The following is a 19,245-nucleotide window of genomic DNA, read 5'->3' as shown; positions in this document are numbered from 1 at the left end:
TGGTATTGTAAAGCGCTTTGAGGGGTCCCGAAAAGCGCTATATAAATGCAATCCATTATTATTATTATTCATTACTAAACGATTATTTTAACACAATTGCATCCTTACGTTTTATTCTTTGTTTGCAGCTTAAAGATGTGCAGTCAGTCCTGAGGTTGTCACTCAAGTTGTACAACTTGCATTTTAATAAAGATGTTTTTTAAACACAAATATGCCTCCATATGTTTTGTTTTCATCTACCAATAGTTCTTCTGTATAAAAATTTCATCCATCTCAACCTGACTCTACCATCCTATTCTGTCACACTAACACTCTGCATGTCTTCTTTCACTACATCCATGAATCTTCTCTGGTCTTTCTTTTTTCCTTCTGTTTGACAGCTACATGTTCAACATCCTTTGTCCAGTATGTCCGCTATCCCTCCTCTTCCACCAACCTGTCTCTCATGTACACAGATATATTCTGTCTCCATTCTACTCACTTTCATTCCTCTTGTCTCCCGTGCATACTTCCACCTTTGCAGGCTCGCTTCCACCTGCTCCATACTCTCACTACAGATCATAACATCTTGAACCCATCTGTATGTTGATGGCTAAAGGACATACTTGTGGCTTTTGATAATGGCAGCACTGACAGAGTTGCAGAGAAGAGTATCTCACTGAAGAAATTAGTGTTGTAAGTTGAGAAACGTCTATTTTGTGAAATTATTCCTAGTATTGCATCTTTTAAACAGAAAATGTGATTAAATGTTATTATATGACAAATTACTGCATTTCCCTTTTTGTACTATTTATGTACTATTCAGCTTTACCATTGCTTTAAGGAATTTTCCCAAATATGTGCATGTATTTTAACTTTTTGGTTCTGTGTACATGGATAAATAGAAATCCAAAGTTTTCTGGGATGTAGATCATTTTAAGAAATATGTATCACAAATTAAATATTTACGAATAATTTATAATAGTGTGCTGTTGTCTTTAAGCAAAAAAGTTGCATGAAAGTGTGACACAAAAAATAGATTGGTTATTTTGAATTAAAATAGTTGCTTTGGTGACAATCAGACTGCAGGCTGCATATCACATTGGAAGTCTGTAATTACATTTATTTGTATTCATTTAATCTGAAAAAATAAAATCACGATCAGAGCGAGGCCACGGAAAGAGAAAGAGAGACAGGTGGATGTTCACAGCCCTGCAGCTCTGTAGTTAATGAGAAGAGCCAAGACTCAGGGTTTAAGACGCCACTTGGAGCTCTTCCTGAATTAATGAGGAAACTTATGATCAATAAAGTAATTAACTGCTGGTGCTAAGACTCTCCTCCTCCTCAAGGAAGAGCTCAGAGAGAGACCTCAAGTTTTCACCTGCCTGACTTTCACCTCCTGGAAAAAGCCCCTTTAATCTAATTCAATTCAATTCAATTTTATTTATATAGCGCCAAATCACAACAAAAGGCGCCTCAAGGCGCTTCATAGATACAGAGAAAAACCCAACAATCATATGACCCCCTATGAGCAAGCACTTTGGCGACAGTGGGGAGGAAAAACTCCCTTGGAGTGTCACGAAGGAGGGATACTTGGCAGGGAACCGAATGTAGCAAAACTGAACAGAGGGAGAGCATGGTTAGAGAAAAGGCAAGGGAAGCTTGTCTGGAGAGGTGACTAATACTGAAATAGAGTCTTACTTGGCAGGTTTGAATCGCTAGGTGTGCATCTAGAATGGTGAGCTAGTGAGAGGGTTCCAACCTTTCTTTTCTAGAGAGCCAAGAGAGAAGGTGGCAGGAGGACAGGCGGAAGCGGTAGAAGGATTAATCCTGAGTGGCGGATGTGCAACAGAAAATGCTCCTTTAACAAGGAGAATGATAAGGCCGGTTACCAACGTGAGGTTAGCTCGAAAACAGGTGGAGAAGAGATGGGGGACCCTGGTCTTAAATGCTATCTCACTGATTGCAGTGAGGATGAGGGGAGCAGATCAGGTGAATGACGAGGACGCCACCCCAGGGTAGATACTGGGCAACACAAGAAAAACAGAGGAAAAAACACTCGAGCTCACCCAGACTATGACACAGTGATTATCAAACCTGAACTCCAAAAACTACATAAAAGCTAGTGAATGGTTTCTGTGTGATATAGGCTTGAACTTTTTGTTCTTTTAAAACCATTAAAGTTTAGATGGTGTAATACACGCTTTGTCTGTGTCAGGTGTCATTGGAGTTCACACCTTCTTCAACTGTCCCAGGAGAAAAAACCAACATGGAGGTGACGGCGCTTCCACACTCTTTGTGTGGTTTAAGTGCCATTGACAAGAGTGTCCTCATCAAAGAGCCTGAGAATATCCTGCATGCAGATAAGGTAAGTGTGGTCTCAACCACCTTATACATCCTTCACTCTCAGGTTACGTCCACACTAGCCCGGATACATTTGAAAACGGCGTTTTCATCTGAAAATGCACCGCGTCCACACTAGCGTTTTCAGTCGTTTTCACAGCTGCGCGTCCACATTGAAATGAATGAAAACGCTTACATTCCAGTCCTGCGCTCGCAAAAGCGAGTGAGAATTAAAGTTTGAAGAAAAGCTACCTGGAGCATGCACAGACTGATATTCATCTTTTTAGGGCTGTCAAAATTGAGAGCAAACAAAACAACTGCTGTATTATGCACTTCGCTATCTTTGTTTAATTGGTCACATGACTGCATCACATGACTAAACTCATCGTTTTAGAAAGTCTGCGTTTTGAGTGTCCACACTGCGACAGGACAGCTGCGTTTTTAAATGTATGCAATTTCAAGAGCGTTTTCAAAACGCTGCGTTTTTCCTTGAGGAAAGCGCAGCGTTTCAGTGTGGACGGGGGGCCAAAACAGAGAAAACAATGCGTTTTCAAACGAAAACACATTAGTGTGGAGTAGCCTCAGTCTCTTCTAGTGTCATAAGTAGCAGACATTATATGAAGGCAACATGGATCTTAATTTGTGGGGAAGTTCTATAATTGCCAAGACAGAGATTCTCCTGCATCTGAAGAGCCAATCAAAACTGAATGAGATCAACTATGAGGTTCACAACTGTTTAACCTGTCTCATGGCAGTTCCTTGCTGTGTAACCATAGCATCTATTCAGTTTACTGGTGTGTTGAACCAAGACCTGTGTATAATTTTAAGCATGGTTGGTATAAAATAAACTTTCAGGTGAACAAAAAAGTATTTAAAATCTTACTTTTGATAAATAACCCACGTGGAGGTGTTTGCAACTTGCACAGCCTAGTTGTAAATCTTGCTTCTAGATAGGCTTTTTTGGTCATTTAGAGGTTTTGTTCTCTACCTATTTTTCTCTATTTGTTTTCTTTTTTGTATAATACTGCATAAAACTGTATAAAACAACTATTAATACAGTTCAACACTTATTCTGTTATAAAGCATCCTGAGACAGTGATTAAAACATTTATTTGGCTAACTGTCATAAAAAGGGGAAAAAGATAAATATTTAGGAACACTGTCAAATAACAAACTGAATTCACATTTTTATACCCAGATTTCAGCTGGCAAACTCAACTTAAAATGCTTTTTTCTGTTCAGAAATTCAAGTATATAACGATAATTTTAAATGTATTTTCAGAGATAACAATAGTATTTATATTTTAGCATTAAAAATATTTTGATTAAAGAGCTTGTTCATACTGGTATATTAACCATTACTGTCATGGTCCTGGGACTGTGACCCAGTGTTTATGTGTTTTTGGGTTTTATTAATATTCTTATATTTAGTGTCATTCATGGTTCTGGTTCTCTTAGTTGTTTTCTGCTTAGAACTTAGAAGAACTTTTTTTTTATCGTCATTGTGCAGCTCTTGCACGGCAAAATTAGGTAGCAAGACCACAAAGGTGCAAAAGTACAGAAAACAATATTCAAAGAAGAAAAACAATATAAGTTCAGCAATATTAGTACACCATATGAGTTACAGAAACCTTTTGGGGTTATGTACAAGGGCAATAATATAATATAATAAATAAATAACAGTGGAACGGCTGTGGTCATTAAGGATGGGGTGGTAATTGCACATTTGCTAGAATATTGCACAGGGGCCAAAATATTGCTCAGAAAAAGGAAACACCAAAATATTGCATAGGGAATGGCAACAAGAGAGTCAAAAGCAGCGACAGAATGAAGTCTGTTCACACTCTTAATTTGCATTAATGGTTCTGACAGCCCACGGGTTGAAGCTGTTCTTTAGTCTGCTGGTTTGGCATCTGATGGATCTGAACCAGGATGTTGAAGAGGTGGTGGTTAGGATGGAGGTGGTCTTTTAAGATAGCCCTGGCTCTGGAGAGACATCTAGAGCTGGCAATAGAATCCAGGGGGGTGAGTGGTCAGCCGATCACCTTCTCTGCAGTTCTGGTGACCCTCTGGAGTCTCTTATCAGCTATTGTGCAACAAGCGTACCACACGAAGATGGGGTGGACCAGCACACTCTCGATTGTGGCTCGATAGAAGGAAACTAGTAGAAGGACACTTATGTTATATTTATAGTTTCTTGTCTTTAATTTTCTTATTCTGTGTTTTCCCTGTGTTCCACGTCTCTCACTTAGTTACTCTTTTCTTCGTGATCTGTGTTCTCTCTCTGTCCCCCCAGTCAGTTATGTCCCCATGTCTATTTCTCCCCCGGTCACAGCTTTAATCCTGCGTGTCTTAGTGTTCGTCTCCATGTTTGTTGTGCTTCCTATTTTATTTTGACAGTCTCTTGCTTCCCCTGTCCTGTTATGTCTGATTAGTTCCTGATGTGTGTCTGATATGTTCCCCAGCTGCTTCGACTTCCCTGATCATCCTGCTGTGTGTTATAATTTGAGTTTCCCTTTGTCACTTGTCGGTTTCTCTGTTCGCCACTCACATTTCTGGTCTTGGTTTTAATGGCTTAGGGCTTCAAGTTCCATGTTATTTTTCTTCACATCCAGGTACTTAGTGGTTGTTTTTTTTCCCCCAGTTTAGGTCTTGTTAGTTTCATCTCTATCTCCATTTGCTTTTTGTTTGTTATTTGTACAGCCAAGAATAAAAGGCTCACGTTTGTTAAAAATTCAAGTCTGTCTCTGTAGTCTGCATTTGGGTCCACTCTCTCTCTTCTCCACACAGTCCTGAGAATTACAGAACCATAAAAATTGATTTTGGTAATTACCAATCCTGTTCATTTAGGACAGCTGTGGTATAAACCTTACATTGAATAGTGATCTGATCATTTGTAATTACTACATATGTGGTTCATATAAGTACAGATCTTTAATCTGATTTTTTCAATTGTTTGAACTTCTTTGAACCATTTTTTTTCTTAGATATTTAACTTGCTGCCTGTCATGAAAGCATCTTTTTTCCCATATCGGCTACGAGAACCAAGAAAATGCTTGAAAGTGAGAACAAGAAGATATTGTTCACCTAAAGGAGATAATGAAGCCTACATTGCTTTTCAGGTAATATATAAATATTTTCCATGAGCATGTGTTGTGTGTTTCACTGGATCCATGGATCCAGCTTCTTGATGTTGGCCTCGCACCTTGACTGTTTCAAATGTTCCACATAAGGTGAGTCTTAATAGTTGCATAAATAAATAATATTCTACTGCACTATGTAATATATGACAAACAATAGTCCTTCTCTGCAGCATTGGTGAACTTGGTATAATTACAACAGCATTCCATCTGCAGATTTTGCATCCAGCTAACAGTAAAACTCCAGAGCATATCAGCTGATGATAAATATAATGCTTTTCATGGCTTTAGCTGCAATTAACTCTGTGATGTTTGTGTGTCTAGAGAGTAGGATTAAAGGTGGCAACAAACCTGCTGCTCGAAATTCCTTCATGTCTGAGTTTCATGGGAAGAGAATACCAGTTCATGCCCTTAGGTGATATTTTTGTTTTGATTTGCTTTGCAAATTCCAAATCATAAAAAAGTTCCCAAAATCAAAGCAGTGTGTTACACCTTCTTATTGATTCTGATTAAGTATTTATTTTTTTATTCTTTCTTTTTTTTTCTTTTTTTCTATGAATCTAAATTACAAGCGGGTTCAAGTTACTCTGGAGGATCTTTAGGTCCATCAGAAGGGCCGATGAAAACTGTCCGTGCTTTCTTCCCCGAGACTTGGATTTGGGACCTGGTGGAAGTTGGGTATGTCTTAGTTTTTCTATCTATCTATCTATCTATCTATCTATCTATCTATCTATCTATCTATCTATCTATCTATCTATCTATCTATCTATCTATCTCTCTATCTATCTGTCTGTCTGTCTGTCTGTCTGTCTGTCTCTGTCTGTCTGTCTGTCTTTGCATGTTTTTGTAGGCTAATCTATGTAATCACCACCTGACAATGTGCATATTTTGAATCTGCTGATTCAGAGAGTCTGGATCAAAGGATGTGTCCCTCACTGTCCCTGACACCATCACGACCTGGGAGACGGAGGCTTTCTGCTTGTCCTCTCAGGGTTTTGGTTTGGCTCCTCGTCAAGAAGTTGAGGTCTTCCAGCCCTTCTTCCTCGAGCTCACTATGCCCTACTCCATCATCCGCGGGGAGCACTTTGAACTGAAGGCAACTGTCTTCAGCTACCTGACCAGCTGCATCATGGTGATCAATATTTCTATATCAAAAATTACAAATGTCAACAAATGTTAGCATGCTGATAGACTTTGCAGATGGCTATGAAGTGGCCCCTGATGCAGGACTCATCAGACAGAATAAAACTCAAAATCTCAGCTTTATTTGACTGGGCAGGATAGGAATTCACTAATTTACAGTTTTTCTCGATTGGTTTGGCTCATTTCTTGAAACCGAGATGACATTCTCAAAACCATAAGGTCATTTGGCCAAACAGTCTTACAGTTCTGCCCAACAGTATAGCTCACTAGCAAAATCAAATATCTTTCCCCAAACTCTTCGTCCATGCTTCAAAAGCAGATTCCTTTCCCATATAAAAGGTCAGTACAGTCAAAATAGCACAGATCCTTCTCAATTGCCTTGGCACATGTGCATTCATTTAGTGCTTTTGTCAAAATAACCTGGATGGTTTAGCACAACACCATGGATCCCCTGCAAAAGCTCATATCTCTCCCAAAAGAGTTTATCCATGTGTCAAAACTAAATATCCTTCTCATATAAATAGTCAATGCCCCCAAAATGCATTATACCTTTGGCATTGTTTAAGCACTGCAAGTCAAAATGCTTAGACGTTCTGTCACTGAGGCACAGGTCTAGCAACAGAATACCACTATGAATAAAACTAAAAGATGTTACAGTAAAATCAGCCTCCAATAAACCACTCATACTCAAGGAAACTGTAAACATTTTTATTCGTACAAAGAAATGTTAACATTAGAGAACATACTGTGAAAAGAAAACATATACAGGATTCTGTAAATGTGAACAGTTATAAACACAAACAAAAAACAAAAAAAACTCTAGCCTACCATACTGTAAATAAAGTTTCAGAACTATAGTACAGTAATATTTTCAGTGGTCGCCATTGTCACCCTCTCCTTCCTGGCCACCATCCTCATCCCCCTGGCCATCGACGCGCTGCTCGCTGTCAGGCCATAAATTCTCATCCACATCGCAACGGATATTTTCCCTTGCGATGCAGCGAGGGAAGAAACGGCGTGAATGTCTCAACCATCCCCTACATTGATCCCCTGTGATGTCCTCACATGCAGCATCCATTGCATGCAGCAGGGCCCTCTGGTCTTGAGCCTGATGCTCATACACCCTCCACCTCCAAGCTGAAAAAAAACCCTCAATTGGATTTAGGAAAGGAGAGTAAGGTGGAAGAAACTCCATCAGCATCCGGGGATGGGTGGTGAACCAGGTTCTGATGCGTGGGCCGCGGTGGAAGTTCACATTATCCCACACAATGACATAATGTGGTAGCTGAGGTCCTTCTTCACCTCTCTCATTTTCTGGGATCAGATCAGTATAAAGGTGGTCCAAAAAATTGAGGAGCTTTTGTGTATTGTAGGGCCCTAAACTGGGAATGTGTGTGGCCACACCTCTTTCTGATATGGCGGCACACATTGTTATATTTGCTCCTCGCTGGCCTGGGACATCCACAGTGGCTCGGTGGCCAATGATGTTACGGCCACGCCTTCGACCTTTGGCCAGGTTGAAGCCAGCTTCATCAACGAACACTAGGATGTGAGGGGTTTCGTTGCCTTCTAATGCCATTATTCTCTACAATAGAATAGAAATAAATCTAATCAGTCAAGTAGAGACAGATACTGCAGGGAGGATCTAAAGTACTGTAAAAACAGGGAGTGGAAAACTGAAGACAATTTCTAGGCAAAATGCTCTAGTCACACAAAGCTGGATTCTGAAGGTAAAAAGGATAACGCAAAACAAAAAAACAGTGGTAACCATGTCTTACTGTAATAGTGTTACAATGATAGACAACCAGTAGTTGACTTACATGCACATACTGGTACCGCAGCCCTTTCACTCTGTCAGAGTTTCTCTCAAATGGTACCCTGTAAATCTGTTTCATGGTCATCTGATGTTTCTTCAATACCCGGTCTATTGTGGAGATGCTGATAGAGTTTATATTTTGGAACATTACATTGTCTAGCAGGATTGCATTACGAATCTGTCTCAGTGTGATGGCATTATTTGCAATGACCATGTTGCATATTTCTCGTTCTTGTTGTTCATTTAGAAGTTTTCTTCTGCCACCCACTTGAGGCTGTCGTCCAATCCTAGACATACAAGTCAAAGGTCAACACTGTAAATTTGTTACAAAATGAGTTACCAATGTAATTGTACTGCTGTTTTATGGTACTAAAAGTGTGATGCACTGCACAGTGACTGGAATACTATTCACAGTATTTTCTCCATTTTTTTTCTTTGTCATTTTTATAGTATCATATAACATCACATGAAGATATTACAGTACTCTAGGCCTACACACACACCAACACTGAATAGTTCAATAGCATAGTTCTGTACCTGTTTTCCCTGCGAAAGGTTTGGATGATGGAGGAGACTGTAGACCGAGGCACATTAGGCTGCACTCGGCGACCTGCCTCTGCCATTGTGAGGCGATGGTTTATAACGTGGTCAATAAGGGTGGCCCGGATTTCATCTGGGACATCATGGTGCCTCCGTGCTCCTCGGCCTCTTCCCCCTATTCCTCCACGCATTCTCACTCCTCCTCTTCCTCTTCTTCTTCCTCCTCTTCCTCGAGCAGGAAGTTGCTGTTGTACTTGGCGAGGTGCTTCCATGTTCACACTGCAAATGAAACTGGCCCCGGGCCAAGCTCTGTCTATATACTTTTGGCAGCAGTCATAATCATAGACAACACCTGTCAGGTATCTAAACAACCTGTTTGATTGGTCATCTGAGATGTGGGAAACTGCTCCTTCGTTAGTTCTAATTTCACCTGATTGATTGTCAAGTACTGTCATAACTTTATCAAATGTTCCAAGATATTCTTTCATGGTATTATATCTTTGACTAATTTTGACAGTTGAACAGACAATTGTGCATATGATGACTTACACAATGAAACCATGCTGATATGTTTTGGAGTGAGTGACCATTTCACTGAAAAATCAACTAATCAGTTTAGATCGCCAAGATCTATTTATTTGGAAAATGTGCTAAATGTGGGCTCATTGTGCTAACTGTAGCTACTTGTACATAATCATTTGAAAAGAAGCACAGAGTCACTTGAGACATGTACTAAAGCATTTGCAATTTGATAAAACCAATGAAAAATGACATTCTGTTGTGAACAATTGCAAGGTGGTTTGGAGATTTGTCCATGTTATTTTGAGAATGTCATCTCGGTTTCAAGAAATGAGCCAAACCAATCGAGAAAAACTGTAATAGAATACATCCACAATGAAGGACGATGCAGTGGGGAATAGAAGGGTGATTAAGGGAAGTGGAGACACGTGGAAACACAGCTGACTTGAATCAAAACTAATAACACAAAGGAAGCAAAAGTCAACATCATACCCATGAGACAAGACACTATCAAAATAAAACAGGAAGTAACAGAGGGACTGCAGAAAAATAGACATATCAACTACATTAGATAAGGAACACAGACAGCCATTGAGACAGAACCCAGAGAGACCAAAAAACACTATCACAAGATAGTGACAGACTGGACAAAAAGGGGAACAAACACGACTGAACAAGAGGTGAGAACTAAAAATAACACAGAAACACAAGTCTAATCCGGAACTCAAAACTAACTAATAAAAACTCTGAACATCAGTCCAAGGTCTTTCAAACAAATAAATAATTCCAGAGCATAACTAAAAGAAAAACTGGGTTGAAGAGCCAGTACTAAGACATTAGTGGTGTACACACTTCCCATCAAGTATCAGGAAGGATATTCAGTGCAAAATTATACCAAATCAAAACATGTGAAGCGACTCTTGGTGAATGAGGCAATAACTGAAAGTATTCTGTCCTCACAGAGTAACAAGAAAACACTGAATTCCTCTTTTACTTAGAAACTCAACCCACTGTTTTGTTCTTTGTGCAGGTCACAGTCTTTTCTACGCCTTCCTCAGATTATACCCTCACCCCTCTTTCCGGTGAGCAGTACACATCCTGTTTGTGTGCTAAGGAGCGCAAGACTGTGAGCTGGACCATGATTCCAACAGTTTTAGGTAAGGATCAAGTTTTTATCCACACCGGTGTAAATGTCCTTTCAGTCAATGCCCCTTCTCTTTTCAGTATCTACAAAATCAGTGAGATTATCTAATTAACAGTATTTTAATGTGCAAGACTTTACAGGGTTGAGAAAAATGATGTTTGTTGTCCTTTTTTAGGGGCTGTGAATGTCACCGTGTCTGCTGAGGCAGTGCCATCCCATGTTTCATGTGATAATGAGGTTGTGAGAGTACCAGAGAGAGGCCGCATTGATGTGGTCACAAAATCCTTCATAGTAAAGGTTGGTGCCATTAACACAGGATGAAAAACATTCTGCATTTGAAAACTTGTTTTCTCACGAAGGTGAAACTGTAACCTGTTCTTTCTCAGGCTGAGGGGACTGAGATGACAAAGACATCCAACTGGCTGCTTTGTCCAAAAGGTTGGTGTGGTTTATACACCAACCAAATACACGGGGAACACAGCTGACACAAATAAACATGACGCCACAGGGGATGCAAAACTAAACACACCGAACATGGAAACGTGAGACTGTCAAAATAAAACGGGAAACAAAGGAACGCAAGACTGACATACGAGCTTGACACAGGAGTGGGAGAAAGTCAGAGGAGAGAGTGAGCGAGGAAACAAGAGAGGGCGAGAGAGCACAAGAGACAAAGAGGATGAGAGAAAGGGGAACATGGATAAACAAGATGGAATGAAACACAAGGAGGGCAAACAAAACACACACACAGACACACAAACTCACATAAACACAGACACACAGACAGGGACACACATGACAACAACACAAAGCGAGACTAAATGGACAAACAGACTAAACTTAAGACTACTAATGTACCTAAAACATAAACCACAATACACAATAACAAAAGCACTGGGTCAAAATGACCCAGAACCATGACAGCTAAATATCCCTTGTCAAGTTGCACCTTGACCACATGCCTTTGGTAGTCATCAACAAACTAATGGTATAATTCTGGCTCGACATTTAGACACAATCTCTTGTGTACCCAAGTCTTGTTTTTTAAAGTCATTAAAGATGTGTGCCATGTAGTCATTCCAGTTTTGAGTTTTTGTTGAGGGGTGTTTGTGGGTGTCACACCAAATTTTGATAATTCCCTACAGGACATTTAGTTGTTACAGTATATCTCAACTATATATGAGATATTTATAGTTATATCTCATATATACACTATGTTACAAACTTGACACGCTTGGTAAGAGTCAGTCTGGACACATCTGTGTGGAAATATTAGGTCACACTCATAGTACTCTTATTGTTGTTGTTGTTGTTGTTGTTATTGTTTTAATAATATTTTTTGTGCTTATAGGTTTAATTATAGGTGTCTGATTTCTCATATGACCTGTTACAGTTCATGATGCTGTGACCACCTGCTGATTTGATACTATTTTGGTACTGACATTCTGATTAAGCTTCTCTCTGTATGGTGATTGTTTGTCTGTACACAGGAGACACACTGACAGAGGAAACTGAGATACAGCTGCCTGAGAATATGATTGAAGGATCTGCCCGCACTTTTGTATCAGTCCTGGGTAAACCTGATCATTTTTAATTAAATGAGTTTAGATTAATCCAGAAATAAATATAAGAAGTTTATTTTTTCAATCAATAGTGAATTAATATAAAAGACAAATACAATTGGACTGGCATTGTTTTTGCCTAGTTTTGAAACACGCTATTAAATGAGACTCCAACAGTTTTGTAGTGTAGAAAATACTTTAGAAACTACATTCCAATAACAAAGTGCAAAATATTATAATTTAGTATATACAGTTTTTATATAACCTGCTGTATTTTTCTAAATATTTAGCTTCTTTACTAGCTTCTTAATCTATTTGCAGTTCAAGTGTTCGAACGTTGTATGTTCTGTCTCAGTGACTGAGTGCCTCTGATCAGGTGACATCCTCGGCCGGGCTCTGAAGAACTTGGATGGACTGCTCCGGATGCCATATGGATGTGGAGAGCAGAACATGGCTCTTCTAGCCCCCAACATCTACATCCTCCAGTACCTGAAAGGCACACAGCAGCTCACCCCAGCCATCATGGAAAAAGCTGCGAACTTCCTGACCAGTGGTGAGTGTGTTTGTTTCATAGTGAGACTAAAATCAAAGGTTTATGAATAGAATATCTATTTAAGAGTCATTTTCCTGTTGTTACAGGTTACCAAAGACAGCTGAACTACAAAAGTGATGAAGGCGCATACACCACATTTGGAAGAGGACCAGGAAACACTTGGTGAAAATAATAATTACCTTAATATTCCATTTGCCTCAGAAACAAAACTGAGCCTGTTGGTGAAATTTACTCCTTAAATCTCCCATCCTATTATCATTTTATTTCTGGACATGGAGAAAATCAACTCACATTATAATGGCATAACTGTGACACATTTTGATATAATTTCGAAACATGAGGAAATTTTCTTTTGGGTGCTTTTTTATGTCAGGCTGACTGCTTTTGTGATGAGAAGTTTTGCCAAAGCTCAGTCTTTTGTCTACATTGATCCAAAAATCATTCAAGAATCTAAGACATGGCTGGAAAATAAACAACAAACAAATGGCTGTTTTAAAAAGTCAGGCAAACTCTTCAACAACAGAATGAAGGTAAGTCTATACTTTAGCTGGACACTGATACTAATTCTGTGTGGAGAGAAATTCTGGCAGCACACAGAAATAACTTGGTTTCACTCACCAGGGTGGTGTGTCTGATGAAGTGACTCTCAGTGCATACATCACTGCTGCTTTCTTGGAAATGAATATATCCCAACATGTGAGTAAATTTGAGTGATTTAATCAAATTTGTACAATGTAAAAAAAAAAAATACAACACTGACTTGTATATATTTATTTCATTTTCTTCTTTTGACATCCATTTTCCCCTCATTTTAAAAATACATTTTTATGATAGATTTCTAAGTCACTTAAGTCGATACTTTCTGGCTGTAGGTGAAAAGGAAATATGTTAAGATTATTTCTATTTCCAGTCATGAAAATGAAGTTAAACAAATAATTACATAAAGGAAATGATCAACTTTGGTGAGATAAGATAAGATAAGATAAGATAAGATAAGATAAGATAAGATAAGATAAGATAAGATAAGATAAGAAGAACTTTATTTATCCTGAGGGAAATTCTTTTGTCATACACATGCTCAATGCAGCAAGAGAGACAGAGGAACAGAGGAATAAGATATACAATATATACAATAAGAATAGTAGTATACAGTAATATACAGTAGGATAGTGCAAAATATAATATCAAATAACTCTAACAAAGAAACAATATAACTATATCCTGAAATAAATAACTTAGCTATCAGTGCAGGTGATTCTAAAAGTGACATAGTATTGTGCAATTGAATAAAGAGAGTAGCAGCGTATGTCCTGTCCTGGGCAGGGTCAATAGTTTGTCTTCATAGGGTGTTTTGATCTTTTAAAGGATCCTGTGATGAACAAGAGCCTGGCTTGTCTCAAGGAGTCTCTCAGTGACCTGAGCAACACCTACACTACAGCTCTGCTGGCCTATGTGTTCACTCTGGCAGGAGACGTGGAGACCCGAGCTCACCTTCTGCAGCACTTAGACACAGTTGCAGTGAGGGAAGGTGAGCCATCCTTTAGCAGGACATCATTCAGGCTTCATTAGCATCACTGTGACTGTTATTGTGTTTGTAGGAGGTTTCCTCTACTGGTCTCAGACAGCAGCAGAAACATCAGCCTCCCTGTCAGTGGAGATCAGTTCTTATGTGCTGTTGGCCAAACTCAGCGCCTCCCCGACTGCTGGATCTGGGATATGCCTCTGGTATTATCAGGTGGCTGACTGGGCAGCAGAATTATTACGGAGGCTTCTCCTCCACTCAGGTACACCACCAAACAGCTTAAATCTCACCTTTGAGTTCATATAAACTGGGATAAATAAAAACTAATTTGAGAGAAGCTGAATACTGAAGTTTTACTTGTCCTGTAAAATACAAAAATATAAATATATATGTAAGTATGTGTAGTAGCTGTGATTTTGTTTGTAGGACACAGTGGTGGCTCTTCAGGCTCTGGCTCTCTACTCCACTCTGGTGTTCAGTCCTGAGGGTTCAAGCACAGTGACAGTTCAGTCTGACAGCAGTCAGCTGACATTTGATGTAAATCCGGGCAACAAACTGCTCTACCAGGAGGAGACGATGCAGGGCGTGTCAGGAAAATACAGCCTGGAGGTGAAGGGCACTGCATGTGTGTCGGTGCAGGTCAGTGACAGTATCCTGCTTGTTCCTTTTTCCAAATACAGAAGTATAATGAAAAAATGTGATTTCACTCAGAAAAACACATCTGTGTATTTGCTCAAATTATCCAAATTCAGGATGCAGTGGCTTCCCACTAAGGAAATGATTTCAAACATTCCTTTTCCTCCTATGTATTTTTTTTCTTGTTGTTGTTGTCGTTGTTCTTCATCATGGATTTCACTAAGGCCAGATGACATGTATAATATCTCCAGGAAGGTCTAGCTACACTGTGTGTATCCTCGCAGTTGGATTTGCCTGGAAAATCTCCAGAGGGTAGTGTCATAAAGGCATCCTGCAAACATGCCTGCACCATCTTAGCTGGTATATTTTAAGTAAATAACCAGCAGTTCTATTTCCAGATCCCTTCTCACGTCCAAGCCTTTATCTCAATTTTAAATATTTTGATGAAAGAAGCTCCAAATCAAGATGACATTTCTGCCCACAATTAGTGTACATAATATTCTGGCCACAACCACCAAAATAATTTCATAACTTTAATCAGTCCCCTAAAATGTGACGCCACTATATTTGAACATAAATGCAAAACATAAACATAAAAACATAAACAGATTTCTATTCTTCTTCTTATTACTATTATTATAAACTGCAAACCTCTTTTGGTTGACTATTTCGCAGATTTCTGTTCACTACAACATCCCGAGTCCCACTGATGTCACTACTCTCAGCGTGGAGGTCAAATCAGAGGTTGATGCAACAAGTGAATCCAGACGCAAGCTCACTCTGACAATAAAATCCCTGTAAGTATTTAACAGATTAGATATGTGCTAGGGGAATTTTATTTACCACTGTGGGATAAGTGTTGGAAATGTGGCATCTATGGATACACATCAGTGCAATCACTTTTTAACTGTTCGAACACAGGTACAGTGGAAAGGAGAATACTACCAACATGGTGATCCTGGATATCAAAATGCTCTCTGGATTTGTCCCAAATGCAGTGTCTTTAAAGATGGTGGGTTGTTGCAGTTGTTAGCTGAATAGAAATGTTGCTACCATGTGTCAGTTTATGATGAGATAAAATAATAAGGAGACTGTTGTCTCCTCACAGCTCGAAGGTGCCCCATTGGTGGATCGTGTTGAACAAACAGAAGATCATGTTCTGGTGTATTTACAGGAGGTGAGAGATAATGACAGTGGGGATACCAGATGATGATGTTTGTATTGTTACAGAGTGTGTCTCCTGTTTATCCAGTTGCCAAAGGACATGCCCATGAACTACAGCTTGACAGTCATAGAAGAACTTCGAGTGGAGAACCTGAAACCAGCCATGATCAAAATCTATGACTACTACCAGCCAAGTACAACTCTAACTCACTTCACTGCAACAGCACACTGACACACGTTGCTCTGTAGTGAAGCTGTACAACAAACAGCAGTTAACAGAATTTGAAGGATCAAATTTAAACGTGTTGTAAAAACACAGCAAGTCACATTTTTCCACTTTGTTTTCTCTCTCAGGTGACCAGGCTGAGACTGAATACATTTACCCATCAGCTGCAGGTAACAAACTGTTATAGCGAGAACACCACATTTCACACAAAATTGAATTGAAGTTATTTTTAAAATATTTGTTCAATCTCAACACAATACAGTATTTGACAATACAGTTAATTCAGTACTTTTTTAGGCCTGACTGATTATTTTAACACAATTGCATCCTCATGTTTTATTCTTTTGTTCCAGCTTAAAGATGTGCAGTCAGTCCTGAGGTTGTCACGCAAGTTATTCAACTTGCATTTTAATAAAGATGCTTTTTAAACACAAATATGCCTCCATATGTTTTGTTTTAATCTACAAATAGTTCTTCTGTATAAAAATATTATCCATCTCAACCTGACTCTACCATCCTATTTTGTCACACTAACCCTCCACATGTCTTCATACACTACATCCATGAATCTTCTCTGGTCTTTCTTTTTTCCGTCTGTCTAACATCTCCATGTTCAACATCCTTTGTCCAGTGAATCCACTATCCCTCCTCTTCCACCAACCTTCCTCTCATTCACACACAGATATATTCTGTCTCGCTTCTATTCACTTTCATTCCTCTTGTCTCCCGTGCATACTTCCACCTTTGCAGGCTCGCTTCCACCTGCTCCATACTCTCACTACAGATCATAACATCTTGAACCCATCTGTATGTTGATGGCTAAAGGACATACTTGTGGCTTTTGATAATGGCAGCACTGACAGAGTTGCAGAGAAGAGTATCTCACTGAAGAAATTAGTGTTGTAAGTTGAGAAACGTCTATTTTGTAAAATTATTCCAAGTAATGCATCTTTTAAACAGAAAATGTGATTATGTGACAAATGACTCTATTTATCTTTTTTATGTACTATTTAGCTTTACTACTGCTTTAAGGAATTTTCACCAGTATGTGCATATGTTTTAACTTTTTTTGCATTCCAGTCCAGCCCTGGTTCTGTGTACACAGATAAATAGAAATCCAAGGTTTTCTGGGCTGTAGCTCATTTTAAGGATTTTAAAGGTGCTAATCTGCTGCATGAGGTGTCCTGTGTGAAATGTCATATCCAGTGATGGATTAGCTATACCATGTGTCAAAAAGAGATGTATGGCCTCTGTCAAATGATTTATGACATGTCATAAATGTTTAATAGAATCAGTCTGAATGCTTTATTTAGGAAATTATGTCATTTGAGTAATTTATGTATGTAATAATTCATAACTGAGTAATAATTCATAATTATATGATGAAATATGAGGATAAATATGTTCAAAATATGTATAAAAATTGAATATGTAACAATAATTCATAATAGTGTGTTTTTGCATGCAAAAAAGTTGCATGAAAGTGTGAAACGAAAAATAGGTTATTCTGAATTGGCTGTATGTCCATTGGAAGTCTGTAATTAAGTTATTTGTATTCATTTAATCTGAAAAAAGAAAATCACAGTCAGAGTGAGGCCACAGAGAGAGAGAGAGAGAGAGAGAGAGAGCGGTGGATGTTCACAGCCCTGCAGCTCTGTACCTGAGAAGATCCAAGATTCAGGGTTTGAGATGCTACCTGGGACGCCATCTGGAGCTCCTCCTGAACCTTAAAGAGAGGTGGTTCTACCCTTTTTTACCAATTAGGAAACTTATGATCTATGAAGTATTTAGCTGCTGGTGCTAGGATCCCCCTCAAGCGAGAGCTCAGAGCAAGACCGTAAGATTTCACCTGCCTGACTTTCATCTACTGGAATCTCTAGTCTATTCCATGGGCGCATCTGGAGCTCCTCCCTTAATAGAGTAATTACAGGGAGAGGTGGCCCTCTCTTTGGCCAATGAGAATCAAAACCAAATTTACAGCCAAATTTTTTGAAATCAACCAAGGCAGCTTTGCAGACTCACCAGAAAAACACGTCCTGACCAGTTGCTTTACCGACCATCATCACTTTATATCAGCAGTGTTGCTGGTCCCCTTGCGTTCACACCGCATTCAGCTGTTTGTTACATTTGAAACATCGCTTTTTGAGAAAAATTTTTATGAACTACAAAGAGCCATTATTGCCGCACTGACTCTACATCTGGATCTGATCCAGCACGCCCAAGCAAAGCAGCGAGCACAAACCATTATGAATTACAAGAAGGTGGCCATCTGATGACATGCCTCAGATAATCATGCATCTGGGGGTGAATAGCACAAAGTTTTGGAAGAGGCATACAGGCACTGTGAAAAAAGAAAAGGTGCAATTTTCATTTTCAGAAAAACAGATTTTTAAAAAAGCACAACATCCTAATACATTTTATTTTTCTTACACTGTGTAATTTTGTAACAGGAACTTTGCATGCATACATGATTACACATATATACAATGTATCTTTTATAACTGAAATGTTTTATATTGCATTTGTGTACTTTGGTTATTGCATAGAAATGAGTCACATATAGTGATAAGCACAAATGGCTGAAAGAAAGATGTTGTGGTTTTAAACTTTAAGGTTCTAAGTCACAAATGTTTAAATAAGAAAATATCACAAGTAAACTATCAGCCCTGACCCGAGTCTGCACGTAAAAGAAGACAACTCCCAGTCAGCAGTGATAATTTTTCTTTTATAGGTGGACTTATTCTTTGTTGTGGTACTTTACTGTTCCAATAAAACAAGAAGAGCTCATTTGAATATTTTTCCAATCCTGTGATCTTTGGTATATCTTCTTAAAATAGATTTCAACTCCCCTAACATAACTGTTGTAACCTGACATGTGTATAACACTCCTATGCTTTACTTAAAAACATAGGATGGACAATAAAACCATTGTTTTGGATAAATAAACGTAACAATACA

At 38.9% G+C, this 19,245-nt stretch overlaps 2 protein-coding genes across 2 annotated transcripts; one reads left to right on the top strand and one right to left on the bottom strand.

Annotated features, from left to right (window-relative positions):
• The first annotated feature begins 2,177 nt into the window (after window positions 1-2,177).
• On the top strand, window positions 2,178-16,722 carry LOC102299589 (alpha-2-macroglobulin). The gene is given in 23 exon segments (XM_042216634.1): window positions 2,178-2,347; window positions 5,310-5,444; window positions 5,787-5,877; window positions 6,035-6,140; window positions 6,369-6,594; window positions 10,511-10,637; window positions 10,800-10,921; window positions 11,011-11,062; window positions 12,115-12,198; window positions 12,563-12,739; window positions 12,826-12,901; window positions 13,113-13,269; window positions 13,361-13,435; window positions 14,105-14,267; window positions 14,338-14,434; window positions 14,436-14,523; window positions 14,688-14,900; window positions 15,573-15,694; window positions 15,819-15,909; window positions 16,006-16,074; window positions 16,150-16,255; window positions 16,416-16,457; window positions 16,641-16,722. Coding segments are annotated over 23 exon segments (2,523 nt in total). The 5' UTR covers window positions 2,178-2,248; the 3' UTR covers window positions 16,646-16,722.
• Window positions 6,776-9,852, bottom strand: LOC121813114. The gene is made up of 3 exons (XM_042216635.1): window positions 8,959-9,852; window positions 8,426-8,708; window positions 6,776-8,190 (listed from the first exon to the last, which is right to left on the bottom strand). The coding sequence occupies exons 1-3, from the start codon at window positions 9,447-9,449 to the stop codon at window positions 7,477-7,479; spliced, it is 1,488 nt and encodes a 495-aa protein (XP_042072569.1). The 5' UTR covers window positions 9,450-9,852; the 3' UTR covers window positions 6,776-7,476.
• Window positions 16,723-19,245: the final 2,523 nt, after the last annotated feature.

The sequence above is a fragment of the Haplochromis burtoni genome, unplaced genomic scaffold (assembly GCF_018398535.1).
Source record: "Haplochromis burtoni strain Fernald_Lab_line unplaced genomic scaffold, NCSU_Asbu1 Contig_1148, whole genome shotgun sequence".
Taxonomy (NCBI): Eukaryota; Metazoa; Chordata; class Actinopteri; order Cichliformes; family Cichlidae; genus Haplochromis; species Haplochromis burtoni.
The sequence above is the reverse complement of the archived record's forward strand: the minus strand, read 5'-3'. Positions and strand labels throughout refer to the sequence as shown.

Coding starts and splice junctions, on each gene's coding strand:
- LOC121813114 (XM_042216635.1), bottom strand. CDS start 9,449: ATGAAAGAATATCTTGGAACATTTGATAAAGTTATGACAGTACTTGAC. Junction 8,709..8,958: donor ACCTTTCGCAGGGAAAACAG/GTACAGAACTAT, acceptor TTGTATGTCTAG/GATTGGACGACAGCCTCAAG. Junction 8,191..8,425: donor TGCGGTACCAGTATGTGCAT/GTAAGTCAACTA, acceptor ATTCTATTGTAG/AGAATAATGGCATTAGAAGG.